Below are 19763 nucleotides of genomic sequence, written 5' to 3'. Positions count from 1 at the left end.
AACACATAAGAACGGTGACGAGATCTCCAAGCAAGCGCTACACAGGAATTCGGCAGGATATCGCAGAATAGGCAGAGCAAGGATCTCCTGGTTCTGAAACCCTAACAGAAAAATGAACGCAGTAGATAGAAATCAGACTTGGGCCCAAGTCAAGGATGGAGATCTTTTACGTAGGCCCTATGTACTCCTAAGGGCCGTTTTTTAGGCTGCGTGCACACCGCGTCCACGCAAGGTACTCAGCATCAAATAGAATAATGCACTGCACACATATACAGTCACTCTCAAAATTGAGCGTACAGCATGGGTTAGATGAATATATTCGAAAATTCCAAAGGAAATTTAATTGTTTGCTCGGTTGTTTTTAATGCATTTCAATATTTATCCCTTCCTTCAATGTATGCGTACATAAAATGGTTGAAATTTTTTCGCTAAAGTTCATTTATTTGAAAATAATCTCAAAATACGCCTATTAGATGTGACAAAATTGAGCGTACAGCTAATGTTTTTCTATAAAATTTCTTATTATAAACACGATTAATGTATTTTAATATTGATTTTTCATTATTATATTTATAATAATAAACATCCGCTACTTAAACATTCAATGTTTTGAAATTAAACCATGTTTTAATCAAAATGGTGAACAAGTAAGATGTATAAACAATACTATTTAACAATTCAATGCTGCTGGGCAAAATAGATACTTTAAGATATGGATTTCACCGGCATCGTGTCTTATATATGATAGATAATCGAAATCGAGCGAGACATACGATAAATTTAGGAAAATTCAGTCGGTAAATGATGAAAACAGATGTAAACATATAAAGAAAACGACAAATGTTGGGAACGGCATATTTCAAACTAAGTATAACTTTATTTAAAAGTCGATGTATTGGTAGCTTATAAGCTCAGGACACTCATTAATAATAATATTAATAAAAGAGCAGCACACGGATACATTATAAGATGTCATTTTATATTTGAAGACTCAGTCACCGTAGGAACAAATTTGGTTGAATCATTTCAATTCACAAAGATATCATCAAATAAGCTGCCGAACTCTTAAAAAAGTTTATTTTTACTCGCCACATGGAAATCATCCAATTGTATCCCTTATGGTAACAGATCGTGGAGTTTAATCCAAATTTAATTATGAAATTACGATTTTAAGCTAACTTTTCAATATTCAATCAGAAGTGCTCTACGGGATTGAAAAGCTGTTTTTATGTTCGGTACCTTAACATGCACCTTATACTTTTAGAATTTGACTGTGAATGATTGGATTCAATAATATTACTCTTAATGATAGACCTGAGACAATAACCGAGCTTTAAAACAAATTTATGTTAAAGACATACTAAATTTGAATTATGTCATTCCTAACATTTGTCGTTTTCTCTGTATGTTTACATCTGTTTTCATCATTTACCGACTGAATTTTGACAAATTAATCGTATGTCTCGCTCGATTTCGATTATTTATCATATATAGGATGCGATGCCGGTGAAACATACAAATTTAAGCATTTATTTTGCCCACAGGCATTGAATTGTTAAATAGCAATGTTCTTACCTCTCACTTGTTCGCCATTTTGACCAAAACATGGTTTAATTTAAAAACATTGAATGTTTAAGTAGCGGATGTTTATTATTATAAATATAATAATGAAAAAACAATATTAAAATACATTATTCGTGTTTATAATAAGAAATTTTATAGAAAAACTTCAGCTGTACGCTCAATTTTGTCACATCTAATAGGCGTATTTTGAGATTATTTTCAAATAAATGAACTTTAGAGAAAAACCCAGATAATCCACCTACAGTGAGATTTTGACCCTTCCTTAGTTATAAGGAATTTTTTTCCAGACTCCAGTATTTAAAACGAGATAAAACTACTCAGCTTCCCACGGCGATTTACCGTGAAAGTGACAAAATAATTGCCTACCCAAAGGCGGATGTCTTGGGTTGAGTGACAACTTAACGAATGATAACATACAGTACTTCATGCTGCCTATCTATAAGGCGCTCGTCGGATTGAATAACTATTGTGACATGGTTAGCAACTATCGTAACGCTGGTTGCATATATTGTACTCGTAATTTCTAGAGACCTCGATATTAATAAATCCAGAACTAACTAAATCAGTCATTGATCTGAGCGAAACTCAATAGCGTTCAATAATAACATATATTTCACCTTATGGATGCCTAATTTGGTAAAACTAAACTTGTTCAATACCTTAAAAATGAGCGAGATTTTCATGGTAGTAAATTTCAGAATTTGCACACATACGCACACATACATGCATATAAGTGATCTATTAGTGTCTCAAAACATGCTCACATTTGCTATCTAGCTTCTACTGAAGAAATTTTTGAAATCCCTTTCATTTTTTACGTTTTCGCTTTTCTGAGAAGATTTTTTTGTACATGCTTCTATATGTTCCTCAATAAAAATCATTTGTTTCTTTGAAACAAATCAGAAAAATAGGCATAATTCCATATCATATCATTTGTTATAATTATATTTCCAATGTCAAAGTGAATTTGTTTCAAATACCATACATTTTATTTAATAATTAACGAGATTTCTTGATAGATTAATACGTAACACACCTGCGTAACGCATACAAAGTGAAATTATAGACACTTCCGAAGGAAGGGTCAAAAATTTAAACAATTTTATGTACACATACATTAAAGGAAGGGATGAATATTGAGATGCATTAAAAACAACCGAGCCAACCATTTAATTTCCTTTGAAATTTTAGAATGTAGTCAACTAATCCATACTGTACGCTCAATTTTGAGAGTGACCGTACGTGTGTCGTGTGCACTACATTTGATGCAGGGTACCTTAGGGCATTGGGCCTAAAGCTCAGAACACAATAGTGAGTATGTGAAAATTGGATTCCACTTGATGAATGCCACATATACATGGTTGCTGACTACTGAGAAGAAACCCAATCTAAGTGTCGTATAGCCAATGTATTGTGTAACTTTGATTAGCTATTTTTACAAAGTAATGGAGATTTATTTTAGAACTTGTTTGGAAGAATGTTTTATTTTTTATAAAACAAGTGGAGCTGTAGCTCTCAAAAATCTAGGTTGTTTTCAGTGTTTCGTACATTTGCATGAAGTAAGGTAAACGAAAAGCTGCAACTAGATACCTGAGAAGACATCGCAGATTATGCGGGGTTTTATTGCATGGGTGAGTTTATCGTCCATTGCATCCTCTTTACGGGTTGACCCGAGGTTGTATCTATGCCACCAACAAGTAGCATGGCATTCCAATAATTTGAGGAACATGGGCTGATATGACGTGCTCCACCGATTCTGCTTCAGGCTTCACGTGTATTCCGTATAGTCTGGGAAGCCTGCAATTCCAAACCTATCCAAGAAATTTATAAAACAGCCAGGTTCAGACAACACATCTGTTATTTCAAAAGTACATCTGACCATTGCCCTTATTGATTCAACCAGTTTGAGTTTCAGACTTGATTTAAACAAAGGCCTCTAATTCTAAAAGTACTTTAAAAAATGGTGTTATGGATTCAACGGCACTTTTCCAAAAAGAAAAACAAAAATTTCTAAAGAAATGAGTTCCAGTATTTTTTTTAATTTATGAAGTTTATGCTAAATTCACTAATGGATAAATATACTACAAATATTCATATCCTTTGCTTCTCCGAAGATTCTTTGCTATCATTTTCCATTAAAATTTCAATGGATTATTTGCATTTTGAACTTTTTTTTTTCGTTTCATTGTTATTATTTTTATTCCCCCCCCTCGTACTTTTCAAGAGCTGTTAGACATAAAATAATTTTAATATTTGTATCGGCCTTATCGATAATAAAAAACAGAAAATCAGCGTTTTCAGAATAATACAAAGCAGCGTTGACTCTCGCTTAATCGAATGATCCAAAAAATTGAAAATCCGGCGAGAAACGACTGAGATATTAACTTTTGAAGTTTATCATATTCTCGTGACGGTCTTCGATTGTCTTTATTACAAAGTGTACCCCAATATAGAAAACACAGACGTCAAAACACAGTAGAGGCAACCGCGCAAGGACTCTGGAGTGTGCGGGACAGTTTCGTCAAATCAAGGACACTTCACGGCCTAGACGAATCTGAATAATCTTAAGGAACAGCAAATTGTCTTTCGGTTTCGAACTGGACACACGCGGCTCTCGTTCAACTTTGAGGGAAGCCCTTTCTGGACAATATGCAACGTTTGCGGGGTACGCAATTCAGTGGAACATTTCATATCTCGACGACCTACATTGCAGTTTTCCAGGGATACCTGCCTGCTTTAGGGACACACTCTCGGACGATGCAGCCAGCATAATTGCCCTCATCTGTTTTCTCAAGGATGGGGGCTTATATAGGCATATTTAAACATCAAATGCTTCATAGGCATCCCGAGGTTAATCCTTGGAGTAAGGCCCATACCGCGAGGATTTCTGGCGTTTCTTAGATCAATCCAAGGACATAAGACCCCAACCACTAGTGACCGGATATCCCGGGAACCTCAATCTGGATCCTAAGTCCCCTCTTCAATCCAAGCTGCAAAACTCAACACGGTCACCTAGGGGGCTCCCCCCTCTACTTCCCTGGTCATGTCAAACAACTTAAGTTCGATTGTGCTGTTTTCAGCACTCATAATGGTAAGTATTCCCAAGTAACATTTCAAGTTTTATTCTTGGAATGGTTTTCACGATCAAATTATAAGAACTCACAATAAAACTCATTATTATACGACAACCATCTGATGACCACTATAAGAGTAAGATATGGCTAAGTGGCCCTCTCTAGATGACCACTATAAACCTCTTATAAGAGTATTTGAAAACCCTTTTTAAACCACCCGCAAAAAAGGGATTTTGGCTGTGGCAGCTGCCAAAAATGTTGGTTTGAAAAAAAGGGAAACAAAATTACGGAGAAATAATAACAAAATGGACTGATGATGAAAATTATGATAAGGATGTCACACAATAATATTTATTCAGGTTTGTTTTGCAACATTTTATCATTGAAATAAGTTGTGCTTTCGATTTTATGGTGAAAGCTAGGTAAATAATAAGATTCTATACTACGCGCCGGTAATGTAATTAAAATATCAACATTGTTAATATCCACTTAATCTGTAGATTTTCACCCTGATATGTTTCCAATTCCAATCATTTACCAGGAGAAGTGTTCTACGCGATGAAAATATTATCTAATTATTGATTTCAGCGATAAATTTGATTGATTTAAAAATGCTTCTTCTTTTCCAATATGGCCATCACCAATTCCGATCAGAAAAATGTTGCTCTTATTTCACACCCTTATAAACTCTTTGCAATGCAAATATTCTTATTGCGGTTATTAACATGACTACATTACGACCAAAATTTTTGGCTTTTTTTGATCTTTGAAAATATGGCTTATTACGCTCTTCATCACAACCGTTTGACGTTTGAGTCTTTTTCAGCAGATTTATGAGAGGTGTATTGGTAGTAATAAGAGTGCCAATAAAACTGAGCAACTAGCCATGGTGATTGCTGTCATAAATCCGTTATAAGAATTAAATAAATCCAACAAGCATGGAAATTGTTACTTGGGTTCTGCTGAATTCAGCACTCAGATTCCTTTTATGCCAGTAGATTAAACCAGCGTTCGAAGGAATTCCCAGTCGGAGAATCCGGCTTTCTTTAAATACCCGTCAACAGAAATACATCTGGTCTGATTTTTTTTCGACCAGAGGAAATAAGGTGGTATGCAACTTTGGGGTACGTGTTTTCGCCACAAGCCATTCCACTATTTTCGAAGCACAATAAATAAAAATAGGGTGTTTGTTCCCATATCAATAACAGCCCGTATATTAATCACAACCGTCGATAAACCAAATAAAAAATCAATTTAATAACTATTCCTCACATCGTATGAACACAATAATGGATGGAACACATTCTTGAATGTTTGGAATATTATTTAAAATTCCGTTTGAGTAATGTTTTAGTTTACAAGACTCAAATTATTTAAAACAAAATTATAAAACACATTTATTTTCATTTTCCTACCTCTGAGCTGTTGGTTTGATGCACTGCTCGTTTGCTACTAGCAGATTCATCTGTTTTCGCGACGTTGTTTTCCACTCAATTTGAAGCTAAAACAATTCTATCACTTCAAAATTTACTTCACAACACATAAAGCACATCACATTTTCACTTTAAATATAATTATATTTAAAAAACCAAAGCGATTTCCTATAGTTTGATATAGGTTTCTTTCGAACAACGTCTAAATTATGCTTGTCCGTATTCCAAACTGTTTACATGGCTTGCAGTACTGTCAAGGGTTGCCGACCTAGATTTTTATTTAAAAACTGCTTGAATGAACTATCTCTGTGAAATTCAACTCTTATGTTTGTAAAATAAGGTATATCGAAAAGATAATCTATGACAAACATAAAATTAAACTTATAAGTTGAAAAATAACAACAAAAACCAAAATTTTGTAATTATATTTCAACTCAAATACAAAACATTGATGAATTCGGCATCACTGCAATCATATCGTTACGTATACACACAAGTAATAGTGTGCGTGTTTTATGTTGGAAACAGTATTATTGATATAGGTACAAGCATAGGATTAACTGTTTTTGAATGTTATTGATATAGGTACATGGCGGGGATGATGTTTTTTAGCTAAATACTTCTATAATGTGATAATAATTTCATTTTTGAAGTTACCAAATTGTTTTCAATTAAAAATTACGTGAGCCGAGTATATTTAATCCCATGTTTCTTGATTATTGGGTGAGAAATCAATGCATTTCATATGCGCATTGCCTTATTGTTATTGATATAGGAGCAGATACCCTATGTTTCCGTTTCATGTCCATTGAAGGAAGCGAGCTTGGTAGTCATATGACTACTGCTTCTGTCTCATACGCAGGAGGTCGTGGGTTCAATTCCAGGTCCGTTCCATTCTCCTACTTTGTATCTTTCTTTATATTTCTCATGTTTTAGCAATCGCTAAAACTGGAAATGGACTTCCATACCGTTTCAATTTCTATTCCTATACCTTGACCTTGAGTATTATAGTAGTAATCTGCTAGAATTGGAAATGAACTATAAAGCTTGTTTCCTACATTCAATTAGAAATTCCATCAGTTGCTTTCTCCTATCTATCACATAGGCAACTCGTTAACCAAGACGGACCTCTGCCTCTCGATCCTAACCCAAAAATTCCAACAAAATTTCGCATGAACTCGTGGCAAGTGCAGAGGTATATTCGGCTTGCAGTGGGCGAGTGATTGCATCATCATTTCATCCCCCTTCCCTACATTGACTTGCAATTTGACGTGGCAGGCGCCCGTATGACCTAACAAATGAGATCACCAGTACTTGCGCATTGAAGATGAGTGCTAGTCCCAAGCAAACATCTGTTGGTTCTCTGTGCAAGAACCGCTGATCTGGTCATAATGGAGTAGCAACTACGGGCAGTCAATCAAGCTCAAGCGTGTTTTCGCCACAAGCCATTCCACTATCTTCGAAGCGCAGCGCAATCAATCAAAATATGTTTCCGTTTCATGTCCATTGAAGGACACCTGGACTTCCTTAGAACGATTGGTCCATTATTCGGTTCAGTCTTTATACAGCAAACTTTCTTGTTTACGTTATCTCTAAAGAACCAGATTTCTTACCCAAATTTTATAATCTTACACCGAGTCCAATATATTCTAATAGAAATTCAAACTTCGATTATTTCACAACCATTATTCGGATTTTATTATTTATTGTTTACTAGCAGACCCGACGAACTTCGTTTCGCCTAAAATTGATTTTTTTTTCTGATTAGTTCTCGAGTTAAGCAGAAATTTCTGTTTCTCTCCTCCTTTTCTAAGGCGGGAGAGGTCTCGAACCATCTTAAGAACCTTCCCAGGCCCCAAAAACCTCTGCAAATTTTCACACCGATCGGCTCAGTAGTTTCCGAGTCTATAAGAATCAGATAGTTAGAAATTCATTTTGAACCGAATTCAGTGAATGAGAATCCGCTTCCGCCTTCTGCAACACGAAATCATCCTTTCCGTACATTTTGTCTAAGCTTTGCCTTACGCCATTCTGTAACACTTCCATTTTACAACAGAAAGCGTTAACATTAACGCCTTTCTCGATAAAAACAAACGGTGGCTTGTTACGCTTGCAAATGACTTCACCACGAATAGGTAAGTCCAATTTAAAATCGTTTATTTGTAAATGATTATTGCATACGGGAGGCCTCTAGGTTGGACCTGAAGTGGTTCTCAAACCTCCTCACCAATACATTAACTAATAATAATAAATATTAGAACAGGATGAAGGTAACTAAATGAAGTGATCATCACGAGTTGTGAACTGGGCCGAGAGTCAAACTCGTCTTCTCCGGATTTGCTATTTTACGCCTTTGCTGGCAAGGTTAAATGAACACATGGAAAATTTCATGAACACAATTTGTTATACAGAGTTTCAGCGTGTAACATCATGCTTACAAGTTTTAAACCCCTTTTTAAGTTAATGATATCGGTGCATTTCCCATAAGCATGTGAATGTCGCAAAAACATAATCTATTCCTAGCCACGATGAAACTCAACGACACTCAATTAAGTGAAGACACGTGTTGTCGCCGACAGCAGAAGAAGAATGGTAACACCGTGTAGATACTTAAGAAGGAGCAAGTAATGGGGGTAGCCACTCATGAAAGTTGTCATTGCTTAGTTCCTTTTTGTCAAGATTTCAATCGTGCCGCACCGCGAGGAAGAAAAACAATCTGTATCCTATTCATTAGGACGACAAAGGATTCAACATTTCAGTACTCACTCCTTCTCTTAAAATTACTGCTCTACATTTCACAAAACTGACTCATCTCCTCTACTTAAAGAATATCAGATTGGTGACAATCTTTATATGACACCAATTAATCGTGACAACTCTATTATGTCATTTATGTAAAATTTATTTTAATCGTATAATTGTGTCTACGTTGACAGGATTCCTTCCGTTGTTTGTTCAATGGTACCTTAAGACAATTATGCGTGAAATGGTAGCCAGCTACCCGCCTGCCTAACTTACAATGTGGGATGAAACGACCCAGAACTTACTCCGAAAGGAAACCCCTTTCTTGCGCAAGGCAGCACAATAAAACCTACAGACTTCCTGGTAACGAAGTGGAATGATGCTTCCAAGAAGAGGCCAGATGAAGATTTTCCAAGCACTGATACAGCCAGTAGAACTTTGGCTTCGAGTTAGATTTCGGCATCATGGTGGCGGTGTGGAGCGACAATGTGCGGAAGACAAAGTCTATGAATCAAAATGGCATCGATCCTTATCTGGGGGTAGGTCTTCGCCGTACTGACTGAGTGCGTTTCGGTGTCTTCAATTAATTAACTCCGGCATTGAACCACCAGCATAGTCAATGGAATGAAAAATTGAAATCTTTGCGTCGATAATTCAATGTCGTCTGAATAATGGATCGTTGATGCGAACCTTTTCGATTAATATTCCGTTAGGACGCTTTATTAGAATGGTTTTTACACCACTCATCAAATATTTAATTTGAATTTCGAGAACTTTCTTTACTCAGATGAAAACTAAATGATTGTTTAATGGGCGTTACAAACATTATAAGCGACCATCAGTCGATCGAACTATTATGTTCATCATTATTCTTATCAAGATGCTGCTGAAAATTTAAATTGAATTTCCATTCTATAGTTGATTTGTATTTGGACACGACCAAGACTCAATCATTATTTCATGAAAATCGTTTCTTCAATTTTGTATTTTACACTGAATATTGCCTATTTAAAATTACTGTTTCTGACTTGGTTCTTGCGAACTACTTAAACAATTTGATGTTTTTTAATTATCTGCATGTAAAGGCAAATACTAACCTTCGTGTACATATCAAGGGAGCTGAGAATTATTTTGACCGGACTGTGAATCGCCATTTCCGGATTGGCAACCCTACGTTTTTGCTCACACGGCTAACAGGAAACGCAAACATACGTTATGAACATCTTGCAACTAAATTTTGTGAGATCTGGATTGGAAATTCTCTACAAGGCGGTATGAACCTTAAGAACAGTTAAAAATCTTTTTTTTTTTGCTGCACCTGTCTCTTTATTTTTGACAAGCACGCTATTCATTCAGATACATTTCAAACCAGATCAATCAAATTTAAATCGAATTCGTCATTGCAAACAGTACTGTACGCAATTTGGTATAAACTCGATTTTTTCATCACTCGCAGTATCTAAAAGTTTCAGATAAGGATATAAGTTTTAGAGAAAAATGTTTTTTTACAAAAAAAATGTACGCCCAAAATGAAAAGTAGTAGCAAAATAACTATTTGGTCAATGACATTTTGCATTTTTTTATCATTTCCCTAAGGCTCAATGAACTTCAAACTTTAAATACACATATTTTTCCCATCACTCGGATCCGTGCCATCAATCACATTCAGTTTTTCAAATAGATCCCAGTGCAGACAAATCCTGTTTATTTATTTACCAACTGCTCACGGCGGCCCCGGTTAGGTTAAATAGAATGCCGAGTGGCAGGCTAGCTGCTGCTGCTGCTGGCTACTTGCGTTACGTACTGTGCATAGATATTTATTCGTCAGCTCGGTACCATGCAGATTGCATTCTGCTCGGTATTATGCATTGTGAATTGTACTTCTGTTTAGAGACACGCTTTTTTGCTCTCGTCTATGTCAATACAGCGTAGAGCGTACACGGCAATGATTCAAACTGTTTAATATGTACCAGGATTAGCGAGCGGTGGACATGAAAGCATACATATTGATAGAAACGAGTTTAAACGAACGTGGCCATGAGCACGGTAAATACTGACCAGACTAATGGGTAAGTTTTTTTTGTAGGAAATTCCACGCATTTTTTGATTATTTTGTCAGAGGGTACAGTGACCTGCATAATAAAATGCCCACTTGCCGTTTTTATACAAAATGGTCAACTTTGTAGATCTACATTTCGGTTGCGTGCGAGCCAGTTTTGCTGAGTATTTGACTAGAGCCCAGAGCTCATATCATAGGGTAAAACATTATTGCGGTAATACCAAAAGGAATTTCTTGACATTTTTTTATATCTTGGGCACTACAATTCTTAGTGTACAGGTAAACAGCAAACTGTTTTTATTACCAAAATACGCATTTTTGCTGAATAAGTCATCAATTAAGAACCTATAGAATACAAGATATTTAAAAAAATATTGTTTTGCTATCAAATTCATTTTGGTATTACCGCAATATTTTTTTACCATCTGAATCAATAAGCCGTGCGATAAGATGCGCGACCATGCTGACTGGGTTCGGTTGTGAAATTGTTTCGGGCATCAAAGTATCATCGTGTTGGCCTCATGATATACCTACCTGGATACCTGGTTGGCTACAGCGTCGATACACCTATGCCCGGCGTTTTGTAGAGCTTTATAATCGTCGGTCTTGGGCGATGTTCCTCCAGTTTCCTCAAACGTTCAGGGTTCCCAGGTCCGATTCCACCGCGTGCAGCCAGCGTGTTCGTGGTCTTCCACGAAGTCACCGGCCCCTATCTGGTTCTCTGCCGTATTTTATATGATTCAAAATATTTTATTCTTTGTATACTTGTTACTTGTCTCTTGAAGATGGCTGGAGAGATATTCGATCCGCCATTGGTAGCACCGCAACCGCTGCACTTGGCACGGTGCCCCCGGATCAGAGAAACGACTGGTATGACGGCGAATGTGAGCAGTTAGTGGAAGAGAAGAATGCAGCATGGGCGAGATTGCTGCAACACCGCACGAGGGCGAACAGGGCACGATATAAACAGGCGCGGAACAGACAAAACTCGATTTTCCGGAGGAAAAAGCGCCAGCAGGAAGATCGAGACCGTGAAGACACGGAGCAACTGTGCCGCGCTAATAACACACGAAAGTTCTATGAGAAGTTAAACCGTTCACGTAAGGGCCACGTGCCACGCCACAGCCTGATATGTGTAAGGACATAAACGGGAACCTTCTTACGAACGAGCGTGAGGTGATCCAAAGGTGGCGGCAACACTACGAAGAACACCTGAATGGCGATGTGGCAGACGAAGATGGCGGTATGGTGATGGACCTGGGAGAACGTGCGCAGGACATAATTCTACCGGCTCCGGATCTCCAGGAAATCCAGGAGGAGATTGGCCGGCTGAAGAACAACAAAGCCCCTGGGGTTGACGAACTACCAGGAGAGCTATTTAAACACGGTGGTGAGGCACTGGCTAGAGCGCTGCACTGGGTCATTACCAAGATTTGGGAGGAGGGAGTTTTGCCGCAGGAGTGAATGGAAGGTGTCGTGTGTCCCATCTACAAAAAGGGCGATAAGCTGGATTGTAGCAACTACCGCGCAATCACATTGCTGAACGCCGCCTACAAGGTACTCTCCCAAATTTTATACCGTCGACTAGCACCAATTGCAAGGGAGTTCGTGGGGCAGTACCAGGCGGGTTTTATGGGCGAACGCTCCACCACGGACCAGGTGGAGCCAAGTACTGCAGAAATGCCGCGAATACAACGTGCCCACACATCATCTATTCATCGACTTCAAAGCCGCATATGATACAATCGATCGGGACCAGCTATGGCAGCTAATGCACGAACACGGTTTTCCGGATAAACTGACAAGGTTGATCAAAGCGACGATGGATCGGGTGATGTGCGTAGTTCGAGTTTCAGGGGCATTCTCGAGTCCCTTCGAAACCCGCAGAGGGTTACGGCAAGGTGATGGTCTTTCGTGTCTGCTATTCAACATTGCTTTGGAAGGGCTAATACGAAGAGCAGGGATTAACACGAATGGTACAATTTTCAAGAAGTCCGTCCAGCTATTTGGCATCGCCGACGACATAGATATTATGGCACATAACTTTGAGAAGATGGAGGAAGCCTACATCAGACTGAAGAGGGAAGCTACGCGGATCGGACTAGTCATCAACACGTCGAAGACGAAGTACATGATAGGAAGAGGTTCAAGAGAAGACAATGTGACCCAAGCAGCACTTCTTGAGCAAATCCGGTTGCAGTAACCTTATTGTGACTGAATCCGGTCATATATAAGTCACTATGATCGATCTGCAATATGTGTGTTGCTCGGGGAGCCACCCACCGCGAGTTTGCATCGGTGGTGACGAAATCGAGGTGGTAGAAGAATTTGTGTACTTGGGCTCACTGGTGATTGCCGAAAATGACACCAGCAGAGAAATTTGGAGACGCATAGTGGCTGGAAATCGTACGTACTTTGGACTCCGCAAGACGCTCCGATCGAATAGAGTTTGCCGCCGTACCAAACTGACAATCTACAAAACGCTAATTAGACCGGTAGTCCTCTACGGACACGAGACCTGGACGATGCTCGTGGAGGACCAACGCGCACTTGGAGTTTTCGAAAGGAAAGTGCTGCGTACCATCTATGGTGGGGTGCAGATGTCGGACGGTACGTGGAGGAGGCGAATGAACCACGAATTGCATCAGCTGTTGGGAGAACCATCCATCGTTCACACCGCGAAAATTGGACGACTGCGATGGGCCGGGCACGTAGCCAGAATGTCGGACAGTAACCCGGTGAAAATGGTTCTCGACAACGATCCGACGGGCACAAGAAGGCGAGGTGTGCAGCGGGCAAGGTGGATCGATCAGGTGGAAGATGACTTGCGGACCCTCCGTAGACTGCGTGGTTGGCGACGTGTAGCCATGGACCGAGCCGAATGGAGAAGACCCCTTTATACTGCACAGAATAAATAAATAAAATAATACTTGTTACATCTCGTAATTCATGCGTCTGTTCCCTCCCTACCGCCCGAGTATTGTTCGCAGCGCTTTTCGCTCGAAAACCCCGAAAGCTCTTCGGTCCGCCTCTTTTAATGTCTATGCGTCATGTCCATAAAGGGCCACTGGTAGAATCAGAGTTTTTTTTATAGAACAAATTTTGTTTCCGTCTGCATGTTGCGGGACCTAAGCTGGTTACGTAATCCGTAAAAGGCACTATTCGCAGCAGCAATACGTCTTTTTACTTCACGGGAAACGTCATTGTTGCATGTCACAAGCGTTCCAAAGTAAACAAATTCTTCAACAACTTCAAACACATCCCCATCAAGCACTACCTCACCACTAACACCACTAGGTCTTCCTCTATCTCTACCTCTTCAGTGCGACAAAAGCCTCCACTACTGCTTTGTGATCGATTCCAATAAGGTCGATGTCGCCCGCATAGCCCAGGAGCGTATGCGACCGTGTGATAATAGTGCCGCTCCTCTGCACGCCAGATCTCCTAATAGCGCCCTCGAGTGCAATGTTGAGCAATAAATTCGAAAGTGCATCACCCTGCTTCAATCCGTCTAAGTTCACAAACGAGGTTGACACTTCGTTTGCAATCCGAATACTTGATTTCGAGCCATCCAGCGTTGCGCGTATCAGTCCAATCAGTTTTTCCGGAAAACCATGTTCGGATATTATCTGCCACAGCTCATTTCTTTTCACTGAATCTTACGCTCCTTTGAAATCAATGAACAGATGGTGAGTCTGCAAGTTGTACTCCCGGAATTTATCAAGGATCATCCGCAAGCTAAACATTTGATCTGTCGTTGATCGGCCCTCACGAAAACCTGCCTGGTGTTCGCCGACGAAGGACTCCTCAAGCGGTATCAGTCTGTTAAACATGATATGCAACAGGAGAACCGTTGCACTTCTCCTAATCTGAGTCGATGTTCGGACCTCTGAAGGACCTTACATCTATAATATCCGAGAAATGTCGTCCGTCGATCAGCACGTGGTCTCCCAACAAACATTGGAAGCTGAAGAAGAGCTTGTTTCGTGGCAATTAAGCTTCTTCAGCTAAAAAACTAGCTTGTGCAGCCTAAATTGTTTGTTGGGCTATCTGTGAGCAAGTGTCTCCACTCGGATGTTGCCATGTGTGTTTGCGGATATTCTTTCGTGCGAAGTAGGTACTGCTGATTGCCATCCCTCTAGCAGCAGCAAAGGTTACAAGCCGCAGACCATTATCGTTGGTAGCCGAATGAAGGCTTTCCGTACCAATGACAGGGCGAAAGAAACATTTTGTTCTGATCTGCGCATTTGCATCCCCGATGACAATCTTTACATCATGTGTTAGGCACTCTCCGTAGGCCTTACCAAGGCTCTCATAGAACTCATCCTTCACGTCATCAGGCTTATCGTTCGTTGGGGCATGTGGGGTTTGAGTAAGTTACCATCAGCGTGTACATTAACGTACATTAACACCTCAGCGCGTCAATCGGTGAGCAGCAAGCCATGACTCGTCCTCTTCTTGTCAGATCTCGGTGGCGTGCATACGCACCGACGGAGAGCTGCTGTCATTGCATTTCGCTCCATCCATTTGGAGCCACACAGGGCATAGATGCTGATCAGGCTTATAGTTGAAGAATTTGCCCTTCATTCTCAACACGCAAATGCGGTCACTTATCGGCTTCTACGATTCATCTGCTTCCCGATCACCATGAAGCCCACTCCTCGTTCTGCTCTGTCACCGCCGCTATAGTAGATGTGGTCGCTATGGAATCCACCGCCCGGAATTCACGTTCTCCAGTTCTGGGCCACCGTATTTCCTGGATTGCTGCCACACTCACGCCGACATGCTGCAGCTCACGAGCCAGGAGCCCAACACGTGCGGGTTCATTCAAAGTTCTCACGTTCCAAGATCCGACTTTCCAATCGTTGTCCTTTATTCGTTGCCGGGTCTGTTGCCATTGAATCCATCCGTTTGCTCTACTTTTGCCTTTCTTGGTAACCGTAGAACCTTCGGTAGTCAACCTTGCCAGGGTTGCGCTACCTACATCGCGTTGAAGGGGCTGCCTCTCGATGCTGACACGATGCAACATGGTGTGCACAGTTTAGTTTAGAGTCCCTCGCTCCTAACATGGGGAACAGACACTGTTGTGAGCCACTCCTAACATGGAGAACAGACGCTCGATCAGATTTGCACCTCCGGAGATGATCAAATCCCCCCTAACGCATCAAGGCACATAACCAATTAATGAGTCGCGCACTGGCCTACCTCATACTGAACAACGCAGTACAGAGCACGTATGTAGGGTCAAACAGTTCATCCAGCTCCAGCGCATGCCATTATAAAAGTAACGCTGCTTCTAGGTCTGTGACTTAATAGATAATTCAGTTTCTATGCCTAATTATAAATTCTCAAATCTGAAACAAGTCAAATAATTCTAAAATAATGCTCACCCTCCGTTTTAAAATCTCGTTTAGCCATAATCACATTACAATCGCGCAATTTGTTAAGAGAATACGATATATTGAACCATTAACACTACACACTTTATCAATTAAACCGATGCCCTTCACAGTGGATACGCCCACGTGTGCAGCTTCCCATTTACAATATCGCACCGGAGGGGTTTTTCGTGTACTGTGTTCTTACAAGGCTGGGTCACGGAAATCTGACCCGACGGTGCCAAGGGACAGGACCGCAAAATTAATTTGCATTTAAAATAACACCGTTTTCCGATCTCGCGAGAACCGTTCCCAATAGTGGGAACCATCATCGTACCACGAGTGTCCCACTGAAAATTAATTGAATTCTCGACTTTTTTTACTTTTTCCAAGCACTGCCGGTACCTCTCATTTAGAACAACCATGAATATGTAACATTTTTTGCACCGATAGGCTTTTTGTGTGAAATATTTGGCCAAACTTGATTTTCTGTTTGTAATAAGTTCATTTAAGCTGTATTGTATTGTAGTATTATATGAAACAGTAATGTTTTATTGTATTACAAAACCAGTTGGGCTTTTCCAAATTCAGTAATTTGATTTGACTCCTTTTGAAAGATACTTCAAGCTTGTTACTAATTATCTTAGCAAATATTACACACAAAAAAAAATCACAAAATGGCAAATTCTAAAATTCTAAAGCCAAAATAAGAAATCCACGTAGAGAAATTGTATCGTAATTTATCAAAAGAGAAGTAAATGTACTGTTTGATTTGTCCATTTGGATGTAGGCACCGTGCATCCCAATTGACCTTCGAGTACGTACTGGACTTACAATCTAATATGCAGGAAACTTGTATGACCAGACAAGGGCTCCTACAGATTCGATAACACCTTTCTGTACTCTGTACTGTAAAACGACATCTCCAATCTGATTGATATTGAATTGAGAGGAACAGTTCGTGAATAACGAGCAACTCTGCTAATTCCACTTTTAAACCATTCCTAAACACATTTTTAGCTTGCCAATTCGGGCAAGAAAATTTTAGTCACTCTCTGCCAGTAAGGATTGCTGGTCGTTTCAAACGCTTTCCTTTTGATCGAAAGTTATTAGTGTATCGTGAAGGGATGTTTAATATGCATAATAAATGGCACTATCTCTCAGAGGTCAGAATACCTTTCATGCAGATAAGACACATTTAGAATAACTAATATTGTATACACAATTAGGTAAAAAGCAATTCCGAGAGACTTAACCAGAGCGTGCCATTAAAAAGGTTGCCTCTACATTGGAGTACACAAACAAATCTTACCATCGTACTCTGTTAAATGTACTAAGTGATCAGATATTCGAAATATGAATGTGAATGGTAGAAGCAATATAAGAGGTAGGCTTTAACTTGATACCATTTGAACCTTTTCTCAAATATAAATTCTATAGAAGCTTCCATCGGGTACAGTAATTGATCATAGCTCCAAATATTTGTCCAAATTTTGGTAATAAACATTAACGCCGAACCGGCCATTGCTCCCACTTTCATTAACCGACAAACTCAACGAAACACAACAAAAGCCCCACAGCTGATGGTAGCCAACGATATCGTTATTATTGAAAATGTCACGTAGCCCGGCAACTCGAGCGATATTGAATCAGATGAAAGCTCACAATCAATTCTGCCCACCGCGAACCACTCGGTAACACGGTCCTAGCTCTGACTGTTTCATCGGGTCACTTGAAGAGGATTAGAATAATTAGGTCAGCCATGATTGGTAAATTACAGCTGGAGCGGTAACAATGGTCCTTGGAGCTAGAAATCCCCATTTTGACGTCTGAGGTCTTTAGCTTAATTGAAAAACGAATCGCACGAACGGCGTGGCATCGGCGGTTACCATCATCACGATAAGCGTGGATTTCGTTGTTTTGTTTTTGTGAGAAATGAGAGAAAGTAAAATAATAATCAATAAGTGCCGGAGCATGTCGACCGAGAGGTTGTTCTGGGTTAATCTTGATTGTTATTTTGGAACAGGTCTGACTCTGAAAAGTATGTTTGTTGTACATATTTGAATTATGGCATGTCGAGTAATCGAATATGTTTAAAGCTTATGAACGTTAAAAAATAGACTAAATAGTTCCTATTGCTCACTAAATTACTTTCTTTTTTTATTTATTTATTTTCACCGTCTTCAGTTTAAGCTGCACAGACTAATATTCTTATAACTAATGTAATTGCCTTATGCTATTTTTATAACGGTCTCTACTGATATTGAAATCAAACGTGGGTACATAGTTGAGCATAATAAAATATTTTTCCAACGGGTGATTTTGTCCAAACACAGTGCGATGCCGATTTGTATAAAATAGTGGACGTTGGAGATAGGGGACTCCCGAAGGGGACTTAAGATGCTTACTAAAAAAGCAGTCTGATAAGTTACTTAATAATTACTGTTACATTTCGCAGCTTATGAAAAAATATAAAATCGATACATACGCATTCCTAGTTATAAAATGAGATTCATATTAAGGAAGACGCCAACAGAACTTAGTGTTTAGGTAGTGTGGAGGATCTGTTAGCAGGGAGACAATCGGTTTCAGACAAGTTACCGAAGTCGTGAGTTATATTTGTACTGATTTTGATTATGTAAATCAATAAATGAATATTGTTTGTTTCAGCTTTCTAGCTAATAACTGACAAATAATGTATTTCATTTGCTGTAAGCATCGGATCGAAGCCGCCAGCTAACACTCCGGCAACAATTACTATTGCTGCAGTACTATCGTACTATGCTGTAGTAAGATGCTTACTAAAAATAGCAGTCTGATGAGTTGCATTGGTTCTCCGTCTTTTTTTCATGCAATAAAACCGCCAATGTTGCACTAATTGAAAGATATTGCTTTTTCAAAAACGCTTTTGTTATCTCGTTTGTGTTTCAGGACGTTGTGGCCATGGTAGCCCTTGCGAACAACTCTGCTATGAATTGCACGACGGAATGTACGAGTGCGACTGCACCGAAGGATTCGAGCTGGACAAAAATGGATACAGTTGCCAAGGTGAGTACATGCTGGCTGGGAAATAGGTGTGGTGGAATAGAAGACTGTCATGGAACTACACTTCAGTGATGTCTGTAGGCAAGCAGTTGCGATTTATTTCGGGATGGCCTATATGTAGGGGAGGATGGCTCTCCTGAATCTTTTTGTCGTTTTAACCGTTTTAGAGCAAGCGCACCAATGCGTTGCTACAGCTATTATAGTAACGATCACCATAACGTAGTTATCGCACCGGGGGTGCTATCCGGGTGCGGGAAATAGCAATGCATTTCAGAATTAGTATCAAGTGGCCAAATTTAGCAACACAATAGCAACCATACATGCAGTTGCTATTTGAATGTAACGTCAAAATGTTTGTTTTGGCTCCGTACAGGCTGTTTTTGTTTTTGTTATGCAACCATTTTAAAGTGGTGTCAAGAGTTGCTTGATAATTTAGTAGATTTTATAG

General features: G+C 39.5%; 1 protein-coding gene across 1 annotated transcript in view; it reads left to right on the top strand.

Annotated features, from left to right (window-relative positions):
• LOC134210913 (basement membrane proteoglycan) overlaps positions 1-19763 on the top strand; it is a 654698-nt gene that overhangs the window by 260961 nt on the left and 373974 nt on the right. The window contains exon 3 of the mRNA XM_062687352.1: positions 19202-19318. Within this exon, the coding sequence (XP_062543336.1) occupies positions 19202-19318 (117 nt within the window). The remainder of the gene's footprint in view (positions 1-19201; positions 19319-19763) is intronic.

Source organism: Armigeres subalbatus, chromosome 2, assembly GCF_024139115.2.
Source record: "Armigeres subalbatus isolate Guangzhou_Male chromosome 2, GZ_Asu_2, whole genome shotgun sequence".
In the NCBI taxonomy this organism is placed as follows: Eukaryota; Metazoa; Arthropoda; class Insecta; order Diptera; family Culicidae; genus Armigeres; species Armigeres subalbatus.
Note: the sequence above shows the minus strand (reverse complement) of the source record. Positions and strands in the feature narration are given on the sequence as shown.